Below are 22,455 nucleotides of genomic sequence, written 5' to 3' on the forward strand. Positions count from 1 at the left end.
GTCAGCTCCTAATGTCATTTCATCAGTAATGACTTCCAGCTTTCCAGGACTCACAGCCTCCTTCTGCACTGGTCTAACTGTTCATATTGTATATCTGTGCCTCATAAAATAGGGGCACATCATCTCACTATACCAAGCATTGCCATAGGCAGAGTGACAGAGACACTTTATGCCCTCAGAAATTCCAGACTCGGGAGCTTACTTGTCCCAAGTTAGAAAATAAAACCTCTCTTTAGTCTGAATGTCCAACAAGTTAGAATTTTCAAATATCCTCTTCCTACCACTGTGAAAATAGGTACTGTCCCTTTTATCTTGTGAATTTCAGCATTGCACTGAAGGTTCAGAGAACACTATTATTCACATGGCACACAATCATTTGTAATTCCAACTCCAGGAGATTCAATGTTCTGTCCTGTGCTCATTCATGTATGTATGTATGTATGTATGTATGCATGCCTCTCTCTCTCTCTCTCTCTCTCTCTCTCTCTCTATATATATATATATATATATATATATATATATGATAAAATATTTATTTCCCTGGAATGAAGATTTATCTCAGAGAGAACATAAAGTTGAGCTATTTTTATCAGCTGCCAAAACATAGAAGTTCTTTTTAAAACTTTTCCTTACTTTTTAGAATTATATGAAATAAGATCATTTCACATACCAGTTCTGCCTCTAATTTCTCTCATGCACCCCCAACATGCTTCTACCCATTTCATGTCCTTTTTTATAACCCACTAGGTTCAGTTAGCACTGCCTATATGTGCTTCGGTGTAGGGCCATCCACTGGCTCGTGGAAGTCTTTCCAGTGGTCTCAAAAAGCAATGGTTGACCCATCCCAGCTGCTTTCTGCTGCCATTACATTAGAATGTGTTGGAGCCTAAAACTCATTTATACCATTTATGCCATGATTGTGGTCAGCCTAATCTTATGTAGATCCTGTACATGTAGCTATAGATGCTGTGAGTTCTTGATTGTGATAGCCGTGCTTGTGACCAGAAGACAGTATGTCATGGCATACCTCCCCATCCTTTGGCTCTTAATGTTCTTTTCACTTCCTCTTTTCCAGAGTTCTCCAAGCCTCAGTGATGGCGATGGGTTTATACAGATGCCCCATTTAGGGAAGAGCATCTAATCTCTCGTTCTCTATTCTTTGACCAGTTGCATCTTATGCAAAACAGAATTGTAGCATAGTACAAAGCTGGATGACACTACTGATCTCTTGTCTACCCTGGCAGCTTGCATAGCTCCATTTAACACTGAAAGTTTACAAGTAAAGAGGATGTTTTCTGATTGTTTGGAGATTGAGTTTGCTGTGTGCCATAGCCAAGGTGTGAGGTGTCTTCAGTATAGGGTCTTACTGTGTCATACAAGGCAATAACCCGTGTTGTTCTGGAGACCCCAGGAGCCTCTCTAGCCAATAACTACTAGAGAGGCATCCATCTGCCTGTACTGTGACTTGTCTTTTCGAAGTGACATAGTCTACCCATGAAGATCAAATCTATTCAAATTTTTGAGCGGGTTTCAATAAGTCTTTTCTCTTATATATCCTTGGTTTTGATTAAGCCATGTAGTAATCTCTCTCTCTCTCTCTCTCTCTCTCTCTCTCTCTCTCTCTCTCTCTCTCTCTCTCTCTCTCTCTCTCTGTTGAATCTCAGTATTCCCTCTCCCCACCTCCACTTTGTCAGATAGTAGTATATATATACCCATATGCTTGGAATACTTTTTCCACATTCATTTCCCCTAAGGCTGAATGATGTGGGTGTGTATCTTAAAGGCAAGAAAAGCATGGATCCTGTCTTCGGATCTTGTCTGTTAGGCTGGGTCATTTTATTTGGGAAAAAAGGTCACTGATGTGGAGTGTTATTACTGAAAATTGTGTGTATTAACAACTCCTGTCATTTGATTGATTTTGTATTGTTTTCTTGGCTCTCCTTTGATTAACTGTCCTGGCATTTATTTATTTATTTATTTATTTATTTATTTATTTATTTGTATATTTATGTATTTATGCTATGTGTTTATTGTTTTTTTTCAGACTGGAATACTTCAGTGTCCTGTGTAAGGCTGCCTTAGTTATCATAAATTTCTTTAACCTGTTTTTATTACTCTTTAATTTTTAATGGATGGGTTTGCTGGGTATAATACCTTAGTTGACAGCTGTGGTTTATTTTAGGACATGAAATATGTCTTACTGGGGATTTCTGGCTTTAAAAGTTTTCTGGTTTTCTTAACCAGATGCTATTGAGATCTTCCCCTCTTGATCCTTCTTGCAACTTACAATATCCATCCTTTGTCCTGTGCTTTTAGCCCTTTAATTACAGCATGCTACAAGAAGATTCTTCTCTTGTTCTGTGGGCAGGTATATTCAGGTGGGTATCTGCTTCTCTAAGTGTGGTCCTTTTCCTCCTTGATTATAATGAAAGTCTATTATGTGCTTTTGGTATGACATTCTACTCCTTTGTCTATGCTGACATCCAAAGGTTAAGTCTTCTTATGGTTTCCCAATGCTCCCCCAACTTTTGCCCATGGATTTCTTTTTTATAAAAATTTCACTGGTTCAAATGACTCTACCTTTTCTTGCAACCCACACAGTCTACATTCTACATAATCCATTCTATTGCTGAGGCTTTCTTGCCACTGAGGGTTTTATTTGGCTTTTTTTGATTTTGCATTTCCAGCATCATTATGGTTTGGCATTTCTTCAGCAATTCTTTTGATTAGTTTCTGGTCCATTGTCTCATGTTTATTTCTTCATGTTATCCATACCCTAGATTTTTGTCCCCTTTGAGTTGTTCGAGTGTAGGTACTAGCAGTCTTTTGAACTCTTGTCTGGAAGAATAATCCTTCCAGGTTATTCTCATTGGGGCCCATTATTATGGGATTGATACTTTTTGGAGATGACATGTCTTGGATTTCTGTGTTTGCCCTGGGATTTGCCCATTTCAAGTTGCAATGGGAATGTGGTCTGGGGACAGCTGACCTATTAACACCAGAAGTTAGGGAAACTAGAAGCAAGGAAAAGGAATTCAGGACCCAAATCTTACTTGTCAGTATCAGGGCCTGGGAAGATGAGGGAAGTTTGGGCAGAGCTTTCAAGGGTTGAGTCAAGTATTAGAGGATTAACTGTCAGCAGAGAGAGTTAGGAAGATCTGTTAAAGTTAACATTCGTGAGTTGTTTTTGAAAACTGTAAATGGCATTCAGCATGCATAGGGAGGATGTGGGAAAACAGGTGACAACTTTACACAATTAGACTATTTGGATCACTGTATTTCTTATACATCTTTCTACTACTTTTCTCCCTTATGGGGAGGGGAGGGGCAAAGTCCAAGGAAAGATTTTTGCTATTCATTATTCACATCCTTCTCACCACAGTTAAAAACTAAGACTTGTAGGATGCTTTTAAGGGTGTAAAGTTCTAGTTTTACTTCCCTGTCTTAGTAATTCATTGACTTAAAGCCTACCATATACTCTTGGCATGACATTCCCATGACACAGTAGCCTTGGAACGGGGCTGCCTGACACCAGCCCAGCATTAAATCTCATGTCTCCTTGCTACCTCTATCTCCAGACTCCCTCACCTACTTTTGATTTCATCTTGTCAGCTGTGAGTACTTCTTTCTTTACTTTGTGTATGTAGAAGAGAGAGAGAGAGAGAAAGAGAGGGGGGGACTGGGAGAAGGAAGGAGGGAGGGAAAGAGAGAGAAGGGGAGGGAGGGAGGGAGAGGAGGGAGACGGAGGGAGGGAGGGAGAGAGGTGTATGTGCATGTTTGGATGTGTGTTGGCATGTGTGTGTGTTCACATATGTAGAGGTATGTACATAGACTGAAGGTTGCCATTAGGTATCTTCCTTGATAGATTTCTACCTCTTTTTATTCAGATGGGTCTCTTGCTGAGTCTAGACATCACAGACTCATCTCCATTCCAACTATGTTGAATACAACTCGGTCACATCAATCTGTCTTTTATGTGGGTTCTGGAGCCATAAACTCCAGTTCCCCTGCTTGTGTGGCAAGAGCTCTATCCACTGAGCCATCTCCTGACTCTCCTTTTCCATTAATAAATTTCTCCCTTATAATTTATTCTATACAAAGAAGCCACCGTAATCTTTGAACTCTAAAACCAAGATGGCTTCCCTGTGTTCTAAGCATGAGATCCAATGGATAGGAAGAGTTGTTCACTTTCTTTGGCCTGCTTTTTCAGCCTCTAATCTCACTCCTCAGACTTCACACACCTCATGCCTTTGCCTTGAACATACCGAGTAATCTCTGAGATCCTGACCATGGCACACATCCACATTATCTTCCCAGCTAGCTCCTGTGTCTCCTTCCATCTCAGCTCAGGTCGCCTCCACGGAGAGGCCTTTTCTTGATCTCTTATCCAAAGTAGTGTGCCCCTCTCTATCCCACTACTTTACCTTCAGAATGTTTCCCACTCCCTGAATTTAAACCTGTTGGCATATGTTTCTTTTGAATATTTATGGGAAATGTAAGTGGTACTCTTCCTTCTTTATTCATAGCTGGGTCTCCAGCGCTTGATACAGGAAGATGTTTGTTGAATGAATATGTGCACACTTTAAGAAACTGGCTTATTGCCAAAGAGTGCCCCAAATTGTAAACTCCAAGTTCATACATTCCAAGGTCCTGCTACACTTAAACAGTGGGAGGCTTGGATATACTTTTCAATTTAGTTTCTTTTTTTCTGTTTCAGTCCTCTCTAATAAATAGTGACATTATCTTTGTGAAGCTGCATGCCCCGTGGGAAGTCCTTGGAAGATATGCAGAGCAAATGAATGTTCGGATGCCTTTCAGGTAGGTGTAAATGTGTTTCCCTCATTGTGTTCTCTCTCTCTCTCTCTCTCTCTCTCTCTCTCTCTCTCTCTCTCTCTCTCTCTGTCTGTCTCTCTCTCTCTCTCTCTCTCTCTCTATCTATCTATCTATCTATCTATCTATCTATCTATCTCTATCTCTATCTATCTATCTATCTCTGTCTCTCTGTGTCTTTCTGTCTCTCTCTGTCTTTCTCTATCTCTCTGTCTCTCTGTCTCTGTCTATCTCTCTGTGTCTCTGTCTCTGTCTCTCTCTCTCTCTCTCTCTCTCTCTCTCTCTCTCTCTCTCTCTCTCTCTCTGTTGCTGCTGCTGATTTACTGTAAACCTAATAACATTCTCTCCTGAAACAAATAAAATCATAGTACAGGCTGAAAAAGCCATTGTGGCAGAAAAATTCCCTAATGTTTAGAAAATGCAAATAAATCTTCACACCCACAGTGACTCCTTCCTGCTACCAAAAATTTTTGAACATGTCATTTCTAGAATTTCTGAGTATTGTAGCTTTGAACGGCTAGACACTATGTACTGTGGCCTTTACTGAGTAGTCCCTTACAGGAAAAAAATATTAAAAACCCGTTTTCCAAGAAGTTACACAAAATACAATCTTTGAAAAATAACCCATTTTAAAAATTAAGAAGCCATAAATTCTATACAAGCATAAATAGAGTGAATAAAGATACTTTCTGTAGATTGTTAGGTTGTTCAGAAGGATAAATTTGCCTCCATCTGACAGTGGCTGTTCTTATTTTATTACAGGTTAAGGAAATGTGATCTTCCATTTGCTAGATAAAAACAAAATGAGATAACAAGCCTGGAATTACAAATGCAAGGATGTGCTTTAGAGAGTAGGTGCAGGGCTGAGAGGATTCACCAAGGAAATCTGCTCAAAGGCAGAATGATTTAATGCCAGGGATAGCTCGTGAGTAACTGTGTTGAGTACTTTGAGTTTACAGCCTGCCAGTAAGACCAGCACAGATGACAAGAATTAGGCAAGATGCTATTGCCTCTACCGGTATGCCTCTTAGTGGGCTGTGAATGTTATAGAAACTGGCCATGTACTAAGCTCAGAAGGAGGAGAGGGAGCAGGAAGAAAGACAAGGGGGGAAGAGGGAGAAGAAGAGGGAGAGGGAAGATTGATTTGTAGATTTACAGATCTACTGAAGGCCAATTTCCAATCTCCATCAATCAGCCATAATATATGTCTCAGAACATCTTACTATTTTGTGTTTGATCTTTATGTCCTAATATCAAGTCAAAATATAGGCTGGGGTTTCCAGCCTCTGTTTTCTTGAAGGTAAAATTCACAAAATAGATTAAGTGTAGTTCTGGTCTTATGATTTAATTCTGTACATAATATTGAAAAGAAAATCTGGGAACTCAAGGACACATGCACATATGCATATGCAGACATACATATACATATATAGACATGTATACATACATACACACATATACCTACACACACATGCATACACATACAGACACATGTACACATGCACACATATACCCATATATACACATGCACATGCAAATACACAATAGGGAGAAAAGAATATTTTTGTGCCTAAAGGCTACTGTGCTAAAATAATTAAACCTTGTTATTTGAAGTGATTTAACTATCATTATATGTATATGTATATCACATATATTATATATTATGTTATATGTAATGAAATATATTATATATGTATATATAATAAACTATCTAAAATCAACTGATACTATATTGTGCTTTAAAGGAGAGAAGCACTCTAATTACATTTTGATAGAAATTGATGTCCCTTTCCTACCCCAGTCTAAAACTTACAATCTCTTTATCAAGAACACACCGCCATGATAAAGAACCTGAATGGTATTAATAAAAAGTCAAAGTTCCCGGTACTTGAAAGGCCTTCCCATCCAAAGGGCCTGATTGCATGCACATTTCATGGCAGAGAAGTACAGCCTTCCGTGGCAGGAAGTTTTCTTATGCAGCCTTAAGAGACTATGATGAAAGCAGTAAGGTGAAAATAAATTTGAATAATAATCTATCCTCAGATGTAGAAACTCCTACAGGAAAACAATTCAAGGAGAAAAACGCTCTTATGTATGACAGTAATTGGCCTCATTAATATTGATATAATTTTAGCCTAATATCACCCATTATAACCCGATGCATGCAAACCTTCATGGATGTGTCTTGTCCTACATTTTACATGTGCCTCTAGCCTGCGATAGTTATAGGACCATGTACAGTGCAACTTAACTCAGAACCTTACGTGATTTGTTAATTTCCGTATTATTTATAAATCTCAGGTTTGGTTTCACTCTACAGTCATTAAAATGAAATGGAAAATTGGTTTTTTTATGAGAAATTTCAAATAAATCTGCTTCTGAAGGACTTGTGTATCCATAAATCTGTGATTTGAACATGATAGAGTGTTTTTGAGAAGGTTAAAGAAACCTAGGGATAGATCACAGTACCTCCCACAATACCTACCCTCTTATTACCAACATCTTATACTAGTGTGTGTATTGCAGTTAACAAACCAATATTAGCATATATATTTTTAACTAAAGACTGAAGCTTATGTTTCCCTCATATATGGGTTTGTAAATATATGTCATCATGTGGAATCATATAAGTCAGATAGATAGATAGATAGATAGATAGATAGATAGATAGATAGATAGATAGATAGATGATAGATCGATAGGTAGAGAGATAGATAGGTAGATAGATAGATAGGTAGATAGATAGATAGATAGGTAGATAGATAGGTAGGTAGGTAGATAGATAGATAGGCATACAGAACATGGGTTACCAAACCCCACGATTTGCCTGGCCCAAACATCTGGCTTTGATTCTCTGCAAGTATTGACCTAAATGTGGCAGACAGATTGTATGTATAAAATCCCCTCTTTGTGAAAGTGAAGTTGCATAATGACCATACACATGAACTGTCTCAATTTCATGACCGATCACTTAGTAGTCCCCTGGACTGTGGAAGGGAGACTGGGTTTAATCACGTGTCCAGCACACGCACTCCCTACTCAAATTGTACCGAGAATTATCACTTAAATATTTTTATATTAATTAAGGTGAAGCAACATGACATCTTTATCGTGTCCTGTTCTTATTTTTGCCTTCTAGGATCTGTGGTTTTACCTGTTTAGTTTACCTATAAGCAGCGTTGTGGTTATGCCCATGTGGATATTTATAGTTGGCTACTGATGCAATCCTTTTTTGTACTAGATATGAAATATATGGGTTTTTTTAAAATATCTCTTTCAAAGTCATGATAAAAGTATCCTGTAAACCCAAATTGCTATATAAATATTACCTTAATATAATAGCATGTCTGTTGAATTATGTATGTTGCCCCAGTCCATCTCTGAATTTCACTGGATGAAAGTGGACCTCCACTGAATCTGTGCAAAATACAAACTCCCTGCGCATGTGCCGAAGGCCAGACGTGCCCTGCACATTTATAGTAATGAGAGGGTTTCATGACTCAGGGTGCATGCCCCGTGCCCCTACTACATTTCTAACTGTTAATCTCTCTTTAGTTTTTTTTCTTCTTCTTCAGCTCTTACAGGCTTCTATCTTCAATCTCCTTTCCTTCCTTGCTAGTTCAAACTGTAACTGACGATGGGTTTTCTTCTCGACTGGCTTCATTTTTGCTGTTCTTCCAGGAGAAAAATCTATTACCTGCCCCGCCGGTACAAGTTCATGAGCAGGTCAGTAGCATGCTCTCTCTGTACTGATAGTGTTGTCTGCTGACTACTGTACTCTAACAATGACAAGGAGCAACAAGCTCAGGAAGATGTCAAAAGAGAGAATGTCTACCATGCATATTCCAAAAAGAACCCTTTCACATTAGCCTGGAAAAAAAAACAAAACAAAACAAACAAATGTCCTTCCCAGAGTCCTCCCCTTTATCTGCACACATGGGAGCAATGTGTGTCATCCACAGGTGTGTGGAGATTGTTGTTTATTCAGCCTAGCCTGTAAAATCAGTTGCCTCAGATCTCAGCCAATCAGAGAAACTCTAGCCTCCAAGTTACTGTTTTGCACATAAATGTCTCCCTGTGGTATATGTAATTTGAGAGTTTGAATCAAAAAATGGCCTCCCTGTCAAAAAGCTGGTGAGGAAATCCGGAGAGAGTCCTCCGTATCGGTGATGTTTGGCTAATGCAGTACCCAGATTGTACTTTCATGGCCCTCTGCATGTAGAAAGGAACCTGTTGGTCATTTGCATCCTTCCAAAGCTTGTTTTCTTTGTTGTGCTATTAGAAGCCAAGGGAAGGGGGTACAACAATGACATTCTCAACTTGGCTTCAGTTTGGGATCAGCTGGAGATGCTAACTTCAAAACTTTAATTATCTAATAAATCTACTTCTACCCCAACCTGAACAGATGGATTAAATGGGAATCCCTTGGGTGTCTCTGAAAACCATTTAGGTAATTCAATACAATTCAATAAAATTCAATATTTAAATCCACTGTTCATAGTTTATATGTCACATAAAGAATGTATGTAAGATATAATATATTCTTTATAGTCTATTTATATTTTTGGTGGAATGGTAAGTAAGATTGGTGGGTGTCTCTCAAGCATATGTGTATTGCAGAGTATGGCGGGAGAAGCAACTTCCATAAACCTAAGATGGTGCAGTTTCTCTGTGCAGCTCTTCTATTAGGCAGTAGGTCTGACACTTTTATTCAGCATGATGTGGATGATGCTTTACTCTGCGATGCTCTTTCCCAGAAGTCTCATATAAAACGTCAGCCCATGGTCATGGTTCTCAGGTTTCAGCTAGCATTAAAATAACCTGGGAAATTTTAAAGCACACATTTCTAGGCCCCACCCACATCTCCAGATTGACATTTATAGAATGAAAGCACATCAGTTCTACAACATGAGTTTCCTGAGGGCTTCCTCTGTAGCCTGTGTGCATAAACTACATGTTAATGATTGCTGTGGGGTATCTGTGGAAACAGTGTTAGACGTGTACAGACCTCCTACCTCTTCCCACCTTCTGAAATTTTACCCACTTTATATCTCCCTTTGTTCTTGTTTGTGCTAATGAGTAGTCTTCTAATTCTGGCAAGTCTGTTTATATTAACATAAATATAAATGGAACATGAAGAATATATGATATATTACCTCTATTCTTTTATCTGCCAAGTAATCATTTATATTCCATATAGTCTGCATATATGTGCCACCGTGTGTGTGACTCACACCTCAGGGTCATGCTGGAGGCTGTACCTCTCTAATCAGCCTCTTGAATTCTGCATATGCTGCTCCAGGAAACTTCTAGAATCCTTTTGCTGCTCTTGACTCCCACTTCCATCCTAGGCTTTAATTATCTCCTGCCGATCATTGATGATTTCATAGTCCCGACTCTGTTGCGACTCCTTTCAACCTGTGTTTTTTGGCCAAAATGAATCCAAAAGGCTCGGCTCACACACAGACCTGGATAAACCTTCCTAATTCATCTCTTGCTTCTTTCTTCTGTCAATATTAACGCATTGTGCCAGGTTGGTTTTACATATTGTTGCAGAATGGTCCTTCTGGGTACTATTTTATTTATTCTCACTAAGAAGATAATACGTAACTGGTCCTCAAAAACCCAGCTCCCATGATTGGACCTTTGGAGTAGGTCAAAGGTGCCTCTTTCTTTTCTCCCATTGGCGCCCTTTCTCCCCATCGCCTCATGCTATGTAGTCTGTGGTAGGGAGTCCTGTCCCCTCACTGGGAGAGAATGGAAAGCCAAGGATAGCAAGCTCTGTCCCACATGTTCAGCACTTAGTACCTAATTTGTGGAATGAATGAATTTATAAATCTAATACATGTCCAAAAGGAGCCAGGTAGGAGGAAAGATGGCCATAAAAGGAAAAGAGGAGGAAGAAGACAAGAGAAGGGGGAAGAGAAGGAGAAGAGGAGGAAGAGAGACAACAACAACCAGTCTGGTTAAAATGAGAGACACTTGATTGTGACTCAAATATTTCCTTTTGTTTTTTCCAACTGTTCCACATCCCATACCTCATCCCCACAACCCTGTCTTTACAAGGCTGTCCCCACCCCACTCCTCCCCACCAGACCTCTAAACTCCCTGGGGCCTCCAGTCTCAATTGATAAAGAATATCATTAGTTCTTGAAGATTTCCTTTTTTATTATTGAATATTTTTATGTATTTACATTTCAATGTTATGCCCTTTCCCGGTTCCTCCCTCCCACCCCACTCCCCCTGCTTCTATGAGGATGCTCCTCCTCCCACCCACTCCCACTTCACCACCCTGACATTCCCCTACACTGGGTAAATGAGTCTTCAGAGGACCAGCGGCTTCTCCCACTGATGCCAGACAATGCCATCCTCTGCTACATATGAGGCTGGAGTGGGTAATAAAGATATAAACAATAACAAAAGGAAAGAGAATCTCAAAGCTAGGTGAGATATTGATATCAGCAAGTCTAATCATTCACTGTACTCTTAAACCTCAGCTCTGTGGTCATCCTGCTCACACCTGAATAGGCTGAAAATAGGAACATCCACGGCAGCAGCTATGACGACTGGAAAAGTCTTTAAAATAAGCCAGAATTATCTCTCCCCACCCCTTCCTCTCCCACATTCTCCCTCTCTCCTTCCCTCTAGCCATTTTCCTCCTTTTCTCTTTAGCCTTTATTTTTTATTTTAATATTTTTTACACTCCAGATTTTATTCCACCTTCCAACTCTATTCTACATCCCATACCTCCTCCTGCCCGCCCCCCTGTCTCCACAAGGATGTCCCCACTCCTGAAACCTCCACCCTGCCAGACCTCTGAACTCCCTGGGACCTCCAGTCTCTTGAGGGTTAGGTGCATCTTCTCTGACTGAACCCAGACCCAGCAGTCCTCTGCTGCATATGTGTCGGGGGCCTCATATCAGCTGGTTGGTTAGTGGTCCAGTATCTTAAAGATCTCGGGGGTCCAGGTTAATTGAGACTGCTGGTTCTCCTACAGGGTTCCAGTCCTCCTCAGCTTCTCCACATTTTCCCTATTGCAACCACAGGGGTCAGCATCTTCTGTTCATTGGTTGGGTGCAAATATCGGCATCTGACTTTTTCAGCTGCTTGTTGGGTCTTTCAGAGGGCAGTCATGATAGGTCCCTTTTGGTGAGCTCTCCATAGCCCCAGTAGTAGTGTCAGGCCCAGATGTGGCACCTTCCCTTAAGCTGGATCCCACTTTGGACCAGTTCTGGACCTTCTTTTCCTCAGGCTCCTCTCCATTTTGAGACAGGAACAATTATCGGAGTTTTGACTGTGGAATGGCAACCCTATCCGTTACTTGATGCCCTGTCTTTCTGCTGGAGGTGGACTCTCCAAGTTCTCTCTCCTCACTGTAGGGCATTTTATCTAAGGTTCCTTCCTTCGAGTCCTGAGAGTCTATTATCTCCCAGGTCTCTGGTACTTGCTGGAAGCCCCCCCAACCTGCTAAGGTTGCCTGTTTCCATTCTTCCTGCTGGCCCTCAGGACTTCAGTCCTTTTCCCCCACCCAATACTAGATCATGTTCCTCTCTTCCCCCTACCCTATTTTCTTTTGCCCCCAGGTCCCTTCCTTCCTTGTGATTGCTTTCTTCTCCCCCACCCCAAATGGGGAAGAGGTGTCTATAACCTTTATTTTAAATCATAGTTCAGCCTCCTAAATAGACCAAAATTAATTTATACACCAAAAAAAAAAGCAAAGTAGCTAAAATGGTGAAGTTTTAGAGTAACAGTTTAGCATTTCACTAGTGTTTGAAAATTAAGAGTTGAGCAGGAAATTTCCCTACTTACAAGTAGGGAAAATACAGGTGGAGGTAAAAGAGTGGAGACCCAGTAGGTACCCATGTGTGATGAGAAAGATAGTAGTAGTTTCTTTTAATAATTCTTCATTATGACTCAGTAGGTTTCGAGGGCATTTGGTGTCCTGAAGGCCACTGGAACTGACTGATGGTGAAGCCATCCAAATGGGAAGTAAAGCTAGATAATCCAACAGGATATCAGTGGCATAGAAGCCACATGCTGGCCAGGAGAACGTATGGGATTTCCTGAGAAAGATGTAAAGAGTGATGAAAAGAGATCCAGTGGCAATTTTGTTTTAAATTATGCATTAAGGGGATGAGAGGAGACAGAGGAGGAGGATCGTAACTCTCTGGGAACAGGAGAGTGGAGGGCAGGTGACGTCAACAACACAGGAAACAAGGTTTTGTAGAGGTGGACATTTTTCAGCTTCTCATGGGTAGTGATAAAAGAGAATCTATTTGGTACATTCATGTCATTACTGATGGCCATAGTAGCAGTCTCTGTGAAATGGTGTTCTCAATTATACATCAGGATTATTCAACAGCTGCTAAAAATGCAGATGGCTGGGTCCATCTTCGGGGTTTCTGATTCAACAAGTCTAGATGCAGTTGATGAATTTCGTTTCTCTTAGACACTAAATGATGCTGATGATGCTAGGCAAGAAACTGTCTTTTGTTCTATCTTTCTTGGCTGTTTGAGAAAGAATCTGTAGTCAGGCTGGCCTGGAATTCACTACATAACCCAGACTAACCTCCAACATGCAGAAATCCTTGTTCTTCAGTCTCCCAAGTTTTGAGAGGCACACAACACATACTGGACTAAGGACAGCATTTTTAGGACTCATAACTATAGAGTGGAGGTTAGTAGAAAAGTTTTAGAACCATTGAGTGCTCACTGTAGTGTTGATAAGCAATATGGAAGGTAGAGAATGAAGGACCAGGATTTAGAGCAGGAGTCAACAAGAGGGAAACAGAGATTTCATTTATGCCCAAACATGTGTTCTTCAAGTGTGAAGAAGAATAGTTTGAGTAAATATGAGCTTGCTTCCAGAGCTAGAAGAGGGGTCTAATAAATGTTTTCTAAACTGAAAAAGTTGATATTCCATGCAGAAATTGCTGTTTTGGGGAGAATTGAGGCAATGGAATATATTGGAAGAATGTGCCAGAATTAAAGAAACACCAGTGATCGTGGTATGACACGTTAACTAGGCAGGAAGCTCTAGAGAGACTCTTCATTGCAGCATTACATTGCTGCATACATACTTAGTGATTCTTCCCAGGATAGACTAATTGAAGTGATGAAGAAAGTCCACCCTTTGTAACTAACTCTCAAATTCAAGCTCAAAGGAACAGCTGCCACCTGTGATACTAATCCCAGCAACAAAACACTTGACTTTTGGTGTTTCCTGGCATACCGTATGTGGATATTCAATTTATTGTTTAATTTCAACTATATAAATTATATTTAATCCCATTAACCCATAGAAGAACTTTCTAACCCAACCTACCTCCTTTAAGAATAAACATATCAAAAAGTTTAAAGTTTTTTTCAGCAAGAATAAAACATCTTTTCATAAACATCTTTATTTCAAAAACTCACCCAACTCCCATAAACATAGTCATGTAGTTTAGACTCATATGTCCGTAGTAAATGCTCTTTTAATCTATGTACATGGTCTATTAAACATTGACTTGATTCTAATCTCTAGGCAGGTTTACAGGCATTATAAATTACAATCCACTAAAGGGAGAGAATTTATCATCTTTTCCTTGCCTGATTTTTTTCCAGAATAAAATGATTCTGGAAAACAATCTTCAGAAAATATTACAAAGTAACAAATGTTATTATTGTGGCCAATTATACTCTCATAACTCTCCTTTGCCCTCTAACCCTGCTGTGGGCATTCTGCCTGAGTTTCTCCTCTGCTATATTGGACAGAAGGAGTGCTGGGCCCTCTATGTTACAGACTCTGTTTGTTACAACTGTATCAGATGGGTGTACGGGCAGAATGAGAATGAGAAATGGCTTGAATTTTTCCATCCCTACTATTAAAATGTAATATGTGTAAATGTTTCAGAGCCCCTTGGACATGTCTATAAGTTATGTAAGCTATGCTCCAAATGGGATCCCTGTGACCTAAAAGAATGGCATTAGCTTCCAGAGATACCTAATTCCTATCCAAGAAGATGCTGTGAATGAAGAGGACCCTGCTCTAAGAGGAAAAAGAAACTGGAGCCTCCTACTGTCTGTTGGCAGTACAGGAGGACTTCACTTGCAGCAGACAAGGTCTATGAGCTACCTCTGCTAAGAAAAAGTACCACCAAGAGCTTATCCATAGCTTCTTTCTATCATATCATCTCTCAAATTACACTGCTATAAATTCAGGTCTGTAATATGTTGGTCTAGGGAAAAGCAAGCATCTCTAAGGAAGGCCTGTTTCGCTCCTGCACTTAAGCTCAGAAAACATTGTGGGGAGAGGGGTGGGAAGAGCATAAGAGCCAGCATCAGCAGCTTGCTGGGAGACTGTCTCCTAGTGATGTCAGAAGCTGTAGCCATGAAGTCTCACCAACATGATCATGCAGACAAGAGATGAACAAGGAAGACACCAGTGAGCACACTGAACTGGATGGAGATGCCTGTGAGCCTTCAACCCTACGCAAAGAACTAGGGGAAACTGAGGAAAGCTGGGAGAAGTGGCCTTCCCCAGGGAAGAGCACACAAATTGGTCAGTGCCATATGGTCAGCCATGAAAACATACATACAAGGAACATTATATGGAATTAACAGGAAATAGATTAGATATAGATGTAGATAGAGATATGCATTCAATGACAGTGAAAAAGAGAGGCCATGAATTTGGAGGTGAGTGGGGGAGGGCGTATGGGAGGATGGGGAAGGAGGAAAGGGAAAGGAAAATGTAGAATCTCAAAACTAAAAAAGGCCTCTTTCATAAATTCAGTCCGGTCAAGTCATTAGTCTTGACTGACTTCCGGTAGGTAGTTAAGACTCGAAGGAGTCAAAGGAAAAGAATTTTTCTTCTTGTCCTTCAAGAGACACCTAAAGCTTCTAAGTTGAGATCCTGCATAGCAAGATAATTTAGGAAGGCCTTTGACAGGCCAGCATGCCAGGTGTGAGGAGGGTCATTGCATGTGACTTTGTCTCTAGTCATCACAACTCCTAAGGGTCCTAAGGTTTACATGAACCCTTCCTAAGACCCTCCAGGGAAGGCCATTCATCCAGAGCTGGAGAGCCTGCATATTTTCTGGTGTTGCTTTTCTGACATTTTCCTAGAACCTTAGCTACCACAAAGGCTGAAAACCCCCAGACTCACATCCAAAGAAATTTCTGCAAAAGTAACTCTCCTTGTAGTTAAGATATAAACTTGTGTGCAGACCAGACATGCCCATGTGGGTAATTCGTCTTCTTTCTATTGATTTGCCTGTGAAGTCTATATGAGGGTGTTTGCTCAGGAAATAAAATAGAGAGAACAATATATCCAAACAAAATCAATGCCAAGCCACTATGCCAAGCCTTCCACCCATCTCCCAGCCAGGGAGACTTTGAGAAGTAAGCAGCAAGCTTATTCTAAGAGATGAATACAATGCCTTCTGGTTAGCTCATTTCACCAGTTTAACATAGCTCAGTAAATCTCAGCTTTTCCTGTTTGGAGATGTTTGTCTGTGGTGCAGACCTGATGGCCCTCCCCACCCCGGCATATAGGGGGTCATTGTAACCTTTGAGTTTCTATTCGAACTCTGCACTTCAAAATCCCATCAGCATCATCATTTTCTTTATCCTATGAGCTAACACTAAGTGGGGCCCTTTGCACATCCAGGGAATTGTGTAAGCCTTGGCATTCACTGTCCTGATTCATACAGCATCTTCTGTGACAGGCACCATCATCTCAGGCCAGCTCAGTCACTCACTCTCACCCAGCATCACACCCTGTTAGCAAACTAAGTGGCTAGACTGTGACTCAGCCTCCAGCTGACTCTGAACTCATCCCTGCATGTGGCAGATTTTATACTCATTGCGCCACCGAAAGTTCCTTAGTATATTCAACTACTGTGAAACACCCATGAAACGACTGCCCAGTCCCTACCACCAACAACGGAGTAGCGTTATCAGAAAGAACACATCGTTGGTGACCATTTTGGAGATGGCAGCCCTAAAACGTGATGAGGATGGCCAGCTTATTTTAGGTCTCACAGAGACGGGCTGAAGAATTCCAGCATGAGCCTTGTGCTCTCCAGCCCACTGGCTGGTTTTCTCCTTTGCATGTTTGAAGTCTGAGATTGGAAACGTGTTTGTGACAGCAGCCTAGGGGAGCTCAGGTTCACTGTGCCCTTGCACAGACATGGACCGTTCTCCCTGCTGGGAAAGTGGAGTCACACCCATGGAGTGGCAACTTTACTATCTTGGGAGCCTATCTAGTCACAGCCTGGCCTCTAGGGCAGGTCAGACTAACACTGTAATTAAGAGCTGCATCCAGATAACACATTACCTCATTACTGTCCCACACAGAACAACATAAAATTATGATGCTGATTCATAAGTCAGAAGTCCTAAGTTTGCCTTGTCAACTGATTTCTTTGCTCGGAGTCTTCAAAGGACCAAAATTATATAGGTCAGCCTGGGTTCTTATCTGGATCACTAGGGAGGTAATCTGCATCCAGGCCTCTTTAGGTTGCTGGCATAGTCCCAAATGATGCCATCAGAGGGCTAAAGTCAACATCCTTTCAGGCTGTTGTTGGAAAGTCAGTCTCTGCTTCTGAAAGTAAGGCATCCTAGGCCTACTGAGCCTCAAAGGCAGCCACGAGGGTCACATCCTTCTTTTACTCTCTTGTTTTCCCTTCTGTAACATCTCTCCTGCCTTCACGTAGAGACAGTCCTCTGACCTCTCAACTTCTCATGTTGTTAATTTGATCCCATCTGACTCCTCCGGGATGTTCTTCCATTAGGTCCTACAGCATGAGAAAACTTTGACTATTTCCATGTTACATTTTGTTTTACATGTACTTTATGCTCATTGTAACTATTAAGTTTTCAATGCATACTATCAAACCTTTAAAAAAACAAGTACTGAATAAAAAATATATTCATACAGTTTTATGTAAAAATTATTTTAAAATCTGAAAAAAAAGTACTGACAAAAATGTATTGTATGATTTTATGCAAACAATGCTTAAAATCTGTACATTTATCTTTGTTTTGTAAAATAAAGTTGTTAAAAAAAAAAAGCTCTTGTACTGCAGGGCCTAATTTAAAAATGCTTGGCATTAGAGGGAGAACACCACTGGGAGCAGTTCTCCCAAGCAGGAGAAATCACAGAAGCTACTGGCTTTGTTAGAGTGCTAGTGTCTATTACTGTGAACAGCATGGATCATAGAGTAGGTCTTTGGGAACCTGGGTAGTCCAGGCTTCATTTTGCATCTGTGCAGTGGTCCAGCCCAGCATCCCTATGCCCAGCATCAATGTCTTCCTTCCATTGTTGTATTTGCTTGTTTTTGCTCTATAAGACATGGTCTCAGGTAGTCCAGGCTGGCTTTGAACTCCCAGTCCTCCTGCTACTTCCCAAGTGCTTGGTGTATAGCCCTATAGTGTTTTTAAAATCCAGTTCATTGGCTCCCTGACATTTTCCTAGTGTGTGCTTCTTTAGAACACATCGGTGCTTGCTAAGTGTCTGAAAACCTGCAAAGCTTCTTACAAACATAAGTTCATAGTAGTTATGAACTTACTAACCACCCTGCAGTTCAAGATGATGATGATTATGATGGCAGCAATGGTGCCAGGCATTAATGTCACCTGCATTTTACAACTCCTAATTCAGGAAGCTCAGTGACATTACCGAAAGACGACAGAAACTGGTTTTAGACACAAGGGTAACAAGAAACAGCTTCACCTTTCCTGCCAAGCTAACCCCTCTACTTCATTCTTCTCTCCCCACTTCACTTTTCAATTAATTAATCATTTTCATTGCCCCACTATGGTAGCTCTTTACCATCATCACGTTTCATTCCGATTGTGGTGACACAGCTGGCTGCCGAAAGCCGTCATTTCATCCCCATTGAGGATTTACCTTTGCCTTCTACAGCTTCATTTGTTTCTATGGACATGGAGAGCTGTTACACAGCTGCGCTGAATTTATAGTCAGTACATACACTCAACAGATTCTGCAAAACGCAATCCGATCAGAACTGCACACTGGAGCTCTGTGGCATGTAAAAGCCCTGCAAAAAAAAAAAAAAAAAAAAAAAAAAAAAAAAAAAAAAAAAAAAAAAAACCCTCTGGTCCAATGGCTTTTTCCTTGAGTGAATTATGAAGCAATCAAATGAAATAAAGCCAAGAGCCAGAGGAAAAGCCACCAGCTCAATGTAGGAAGCCTACTTTGTGAGTCTGGTTAAGGAAAATGACAAGTGAATGACTTTAATGGGAAATGTTGAAAAGCAAACTATTTTTTTAATTACTATAAAACATCTTAGCTCGTTTCAAAGTAAAAAAAAAGAAGGTACTAACTTTCAAAGTTAGAGTTTAAGCTTTGGAGTTTCATATCTGTCACTGTTTTGTTCCTATGTGAAAGTCTACTTTTTAAGTTATTGTGTTTGATTCATTTGTACTTTTGGAATGTTCATTATTGAGATAGAAAAACTCTTCATTGCTACATGTTAATTTTGTATTTTTCAGCTTTGCTAAAAGTATATGTCAACTCTAATAATTATCTGAGGGTCTTTAGAGCCCTTTTGAGTATGGGTCCTGCCATCCGCACTTGGACACTTTGGTTTCCTACTTTCTTTGTGTTCCCTTTGCTTCTTTCTTTCCTACTGTCCAAGTAAGACAAAGTGTGACACAGGAGAGTGAGCGCCCTTGTCTCATTCTCACTTGTAAACAAAACACTTTCTGCTTTTCCAGGTTCCACAGAATGTGGGTACATATTTGTCTTGGGCAGCCTTTATTTTGTTGAGCTAGGTTCCTCTTATTCCTACTTTCTTCGGGGCATTTGTCAGGAAGAGATGTTGAGCCTTGTCAAAGGCTTTTGTGTGTGCGTGTGTGTGTGTGTGTGTGTGTGTGTGTGTGTGTGTGTGTGTGTGTGTTTGGATAATTTGTGATTTCTGTCCTTAAGTCAAATTATCCGTTGTATTACAGTTACTGCGTATGTTGAACTAACTTTGCTTCTAGAATGAAATCATATGGACCATGGCATATTATCTTCTTATGTGTTCTTGAATTTGATTTTCAAGTATTTTCTTGAGAAGTTTTCTATCTAGATTTATCAGAGAAACTGGTTTATAGTTGTCCTGTTTGCTTGTGGCTTATCTTGTGTTTCAGCATCATAGTAATACTACCTTCATATGGTAAGCTTTGTAATGTGCTTTCCTTTCTTGCTGGGAAACACTCGGATACGAAAAAAATGTAGAATTTTGCAGTAAATTTGTCCAGAACTTGGATCTTCTCTGTGAATGGTTTTTTTGTTATTGCTATGATCACATTGCCTAGTGTAAATGTGTTTATAGCTTCTTGATTGAATTTTGGTAGGTCATATTCCCATGTATCTAGAAATTTAACCATTCCTTCTAGTATTTTCAATTTTCAAATTTAAGCTTTCAAGGTATTTACTGATGACTATTTTTTTACTTCTTTGGACTCTTTTATAACACTACTCTTTCACAACTTTATTAATGTTGTTCTCTGTGATCTTTCTTTTGACTAAGAACTTATCAAACTTATGTATATTTAAATGGACTTAATTTTGTTTGACTTATTCTATGTATGCTTATTCGGGGTTCCATTTAATTGGATTTTTTTTTTTTTTTTTTGGCTACCTACTACTTAGGAATTTGGATTGTTTTTGTTTTTCTAAGATCTTAGGGGTACGTTATTAGGTTATTTATTAGGCCTTTCTGATTATATTTAATGTTCATAATTACAAGTTTCTTCTTAGAACTACTTTACCTGTATTCAGGAGGGTGTGATAAATTAGACATCATTTTAATTTGATTCTAGGAACTTTTAAATGTCATTTTTTATAATTTCTGTGACTTACTGGTTATTAAGATTGCATTCCTCAGTCTTTAGGTATTTGAGTTTCTGAGTTTTTCTAGCTATTGATTTCTCATTCTTTATCTCAGTATAATCTTACAATATATAAAAGATATTTGGTTCTAGTGTATGTGCTAGTTTTAATATGATTTTCCAGAATAAAGTCTATTTTAGAGAGGGTTATATGGGTTCCCTAAAGAATTTTTATTCTATATCTTTAGGTTGCAGTATGCTGGCTAAAGATATCTACCTTTGATTCCAATTGGACTAAGATGTAGTTTAAGCCAAAAGTTTCTTGATGCCTTCAGTTTAGAGGCCCAATCTAAAGATGAGTGTATAATTTTTAATTATCCACTGTTATTGTCTTACTGCATCAGTTGATATCTAATCTTTTATGATCATTAGTGCTTATTTTATGAAATTGGAAGCCTCAAATATGTATAAATGTCCATCTGTCTGTCCTCTTTCTCTACGTCTCTCTCTCTGTGTCTCTCTGTCTCTGTCTCTCTGTGTTTCTCTCTGTAGGGTGTGTGGGGTGTGTGTGTGTGTGTGTGTGTGTGTTGTTCCCCTTATAATTATGTAATGGTTTTTCCGTTTTTCTTCTGAATGCATTAGTTTTGAAGTTTCCTTTACCATGTACTAGAGTTTCTAAGCAGATTATTTGGGGTTTTCATTTGCTTAATAAATGGATTTCTGTTTTTGGATGCCAACTCTGTAGATACCACTGCCAGTAAGGTATTTTTCTGGAGACATTAGAATGTTAAATCTTGTTTCTGTATCACATTAGCTAATCTGACCTTCTTTGTTGTAAGTTGAGGTGTTTGCTTTTAAGGTTATTGTGGAGTTGTTTGCCAATCCCAGGTATTTTGCTGGTTGTTTTTTCAGTTGGTTAGATTGTTGGTTATTCTAGTCTTTCTTTATTATATTAGTTTTAAGCCCTCGCTGGTTAGCTGAGTTAAGAAGTTCCATCTTTTAGAGCAGCGTTTCTCGGCCTTCCTAATGCTGGGACCTTTTAATGTAGTTCCTTATGTTTGAGTGATTCCTAACCACAACAATATTTTTGTTGGTACTTCATGACTGGAATATTGCTACCGCTATGAATTGTAGTGAAATATCTGTGTTTTCATGGTCTTAGGTGACCCCTATGATAGGGTTATTCAACTCCCCCTAAAGGCTCATAACCCACAGGTTGAGAACTGCTGTTTTAGAGGACCCTTAGTACCTTGTTATGTTCAGTTTCTTACATTTTTAGGTCTCAATTTGTACATACCTAATTTGGGGAGATTTCTTACACAAAAGTCTATTTTTCAAGATTTTTAAAATTTTCAAGCTTTCTGAAATGTATATATTATAATATATTATATTGAACAATCCCCCCCAATACTTGTCTATTTTTCTTGAGGGCTCAGTTCTCAGCATCACTCAGATTATCAGAAGCTGCTGTAAGAGCCAAATATAGAAGATACAGAAATATATTTAAAACTGGCTAGGTTCTCTACTACATCAACAATTAAAAAAAAAAAAAAAAAAAAAAAAAAAGGACTTGGAAGAGCCGTAACAAATGTGCTATGAAATGTGCTATGAAGCTAAAATTTATTTCAGATAAATGTGTAAACAAGTGAAAACAGTAAAGGAAGGAGATGAGAAAGAGGGAAATAAGAAAGAAAGTAAAGATTAAGCAGATCAAAAAGGAAGGGGGAGGGGCAAAGAATGTTATGGGGGAGAAGAAAAGAATGGAACAATAGGTAAAGCAAAAGCAGAGGTATTGTA

At 39.6% G+C, this 22,455-nt stretch overlaps 1 protein-coding gene across 2 annotated transcripts in view; it reads left to right on the forward strand.

Annotated features, from left to right (window-relative positions):
- Positions 1-22,455, forward strand: part of ANO4 (anoctamin 4) — a gene marked incomplete at both ends in the record, with an annotated part of 205,954 nt that overhangs the window by 81,167 nt on the left and 102,332 nt on the right. For both annotated transcript variants that reach the window (XM_080935151.1, XM_080935152.1), the window contains 2 exons: positions 4,718-4,818; positions 8,512-8,556. In XM_080935151.1, coding sequence (XP_080791277.1) covers positions 4,718-4,818; positions 8,512-8,556 — 146 coding nt within the window. The remainder of the gene's footprint in view (positions 1-4,717; positions 4,819-8,511; positions 8,557-22,455) is intronic.

This window comes from Micromys minutus (assembly GCF_963924665.1).
Source record: "Micromys minutus genome assembly, chromosome: 22".
In the NCBI taxonomy this organism is placed as follows: Eukaryota; Metazoa; Chordata; class Mammalia; order Rodentia; family Muridae; genus Micromys; species Micromys minutus.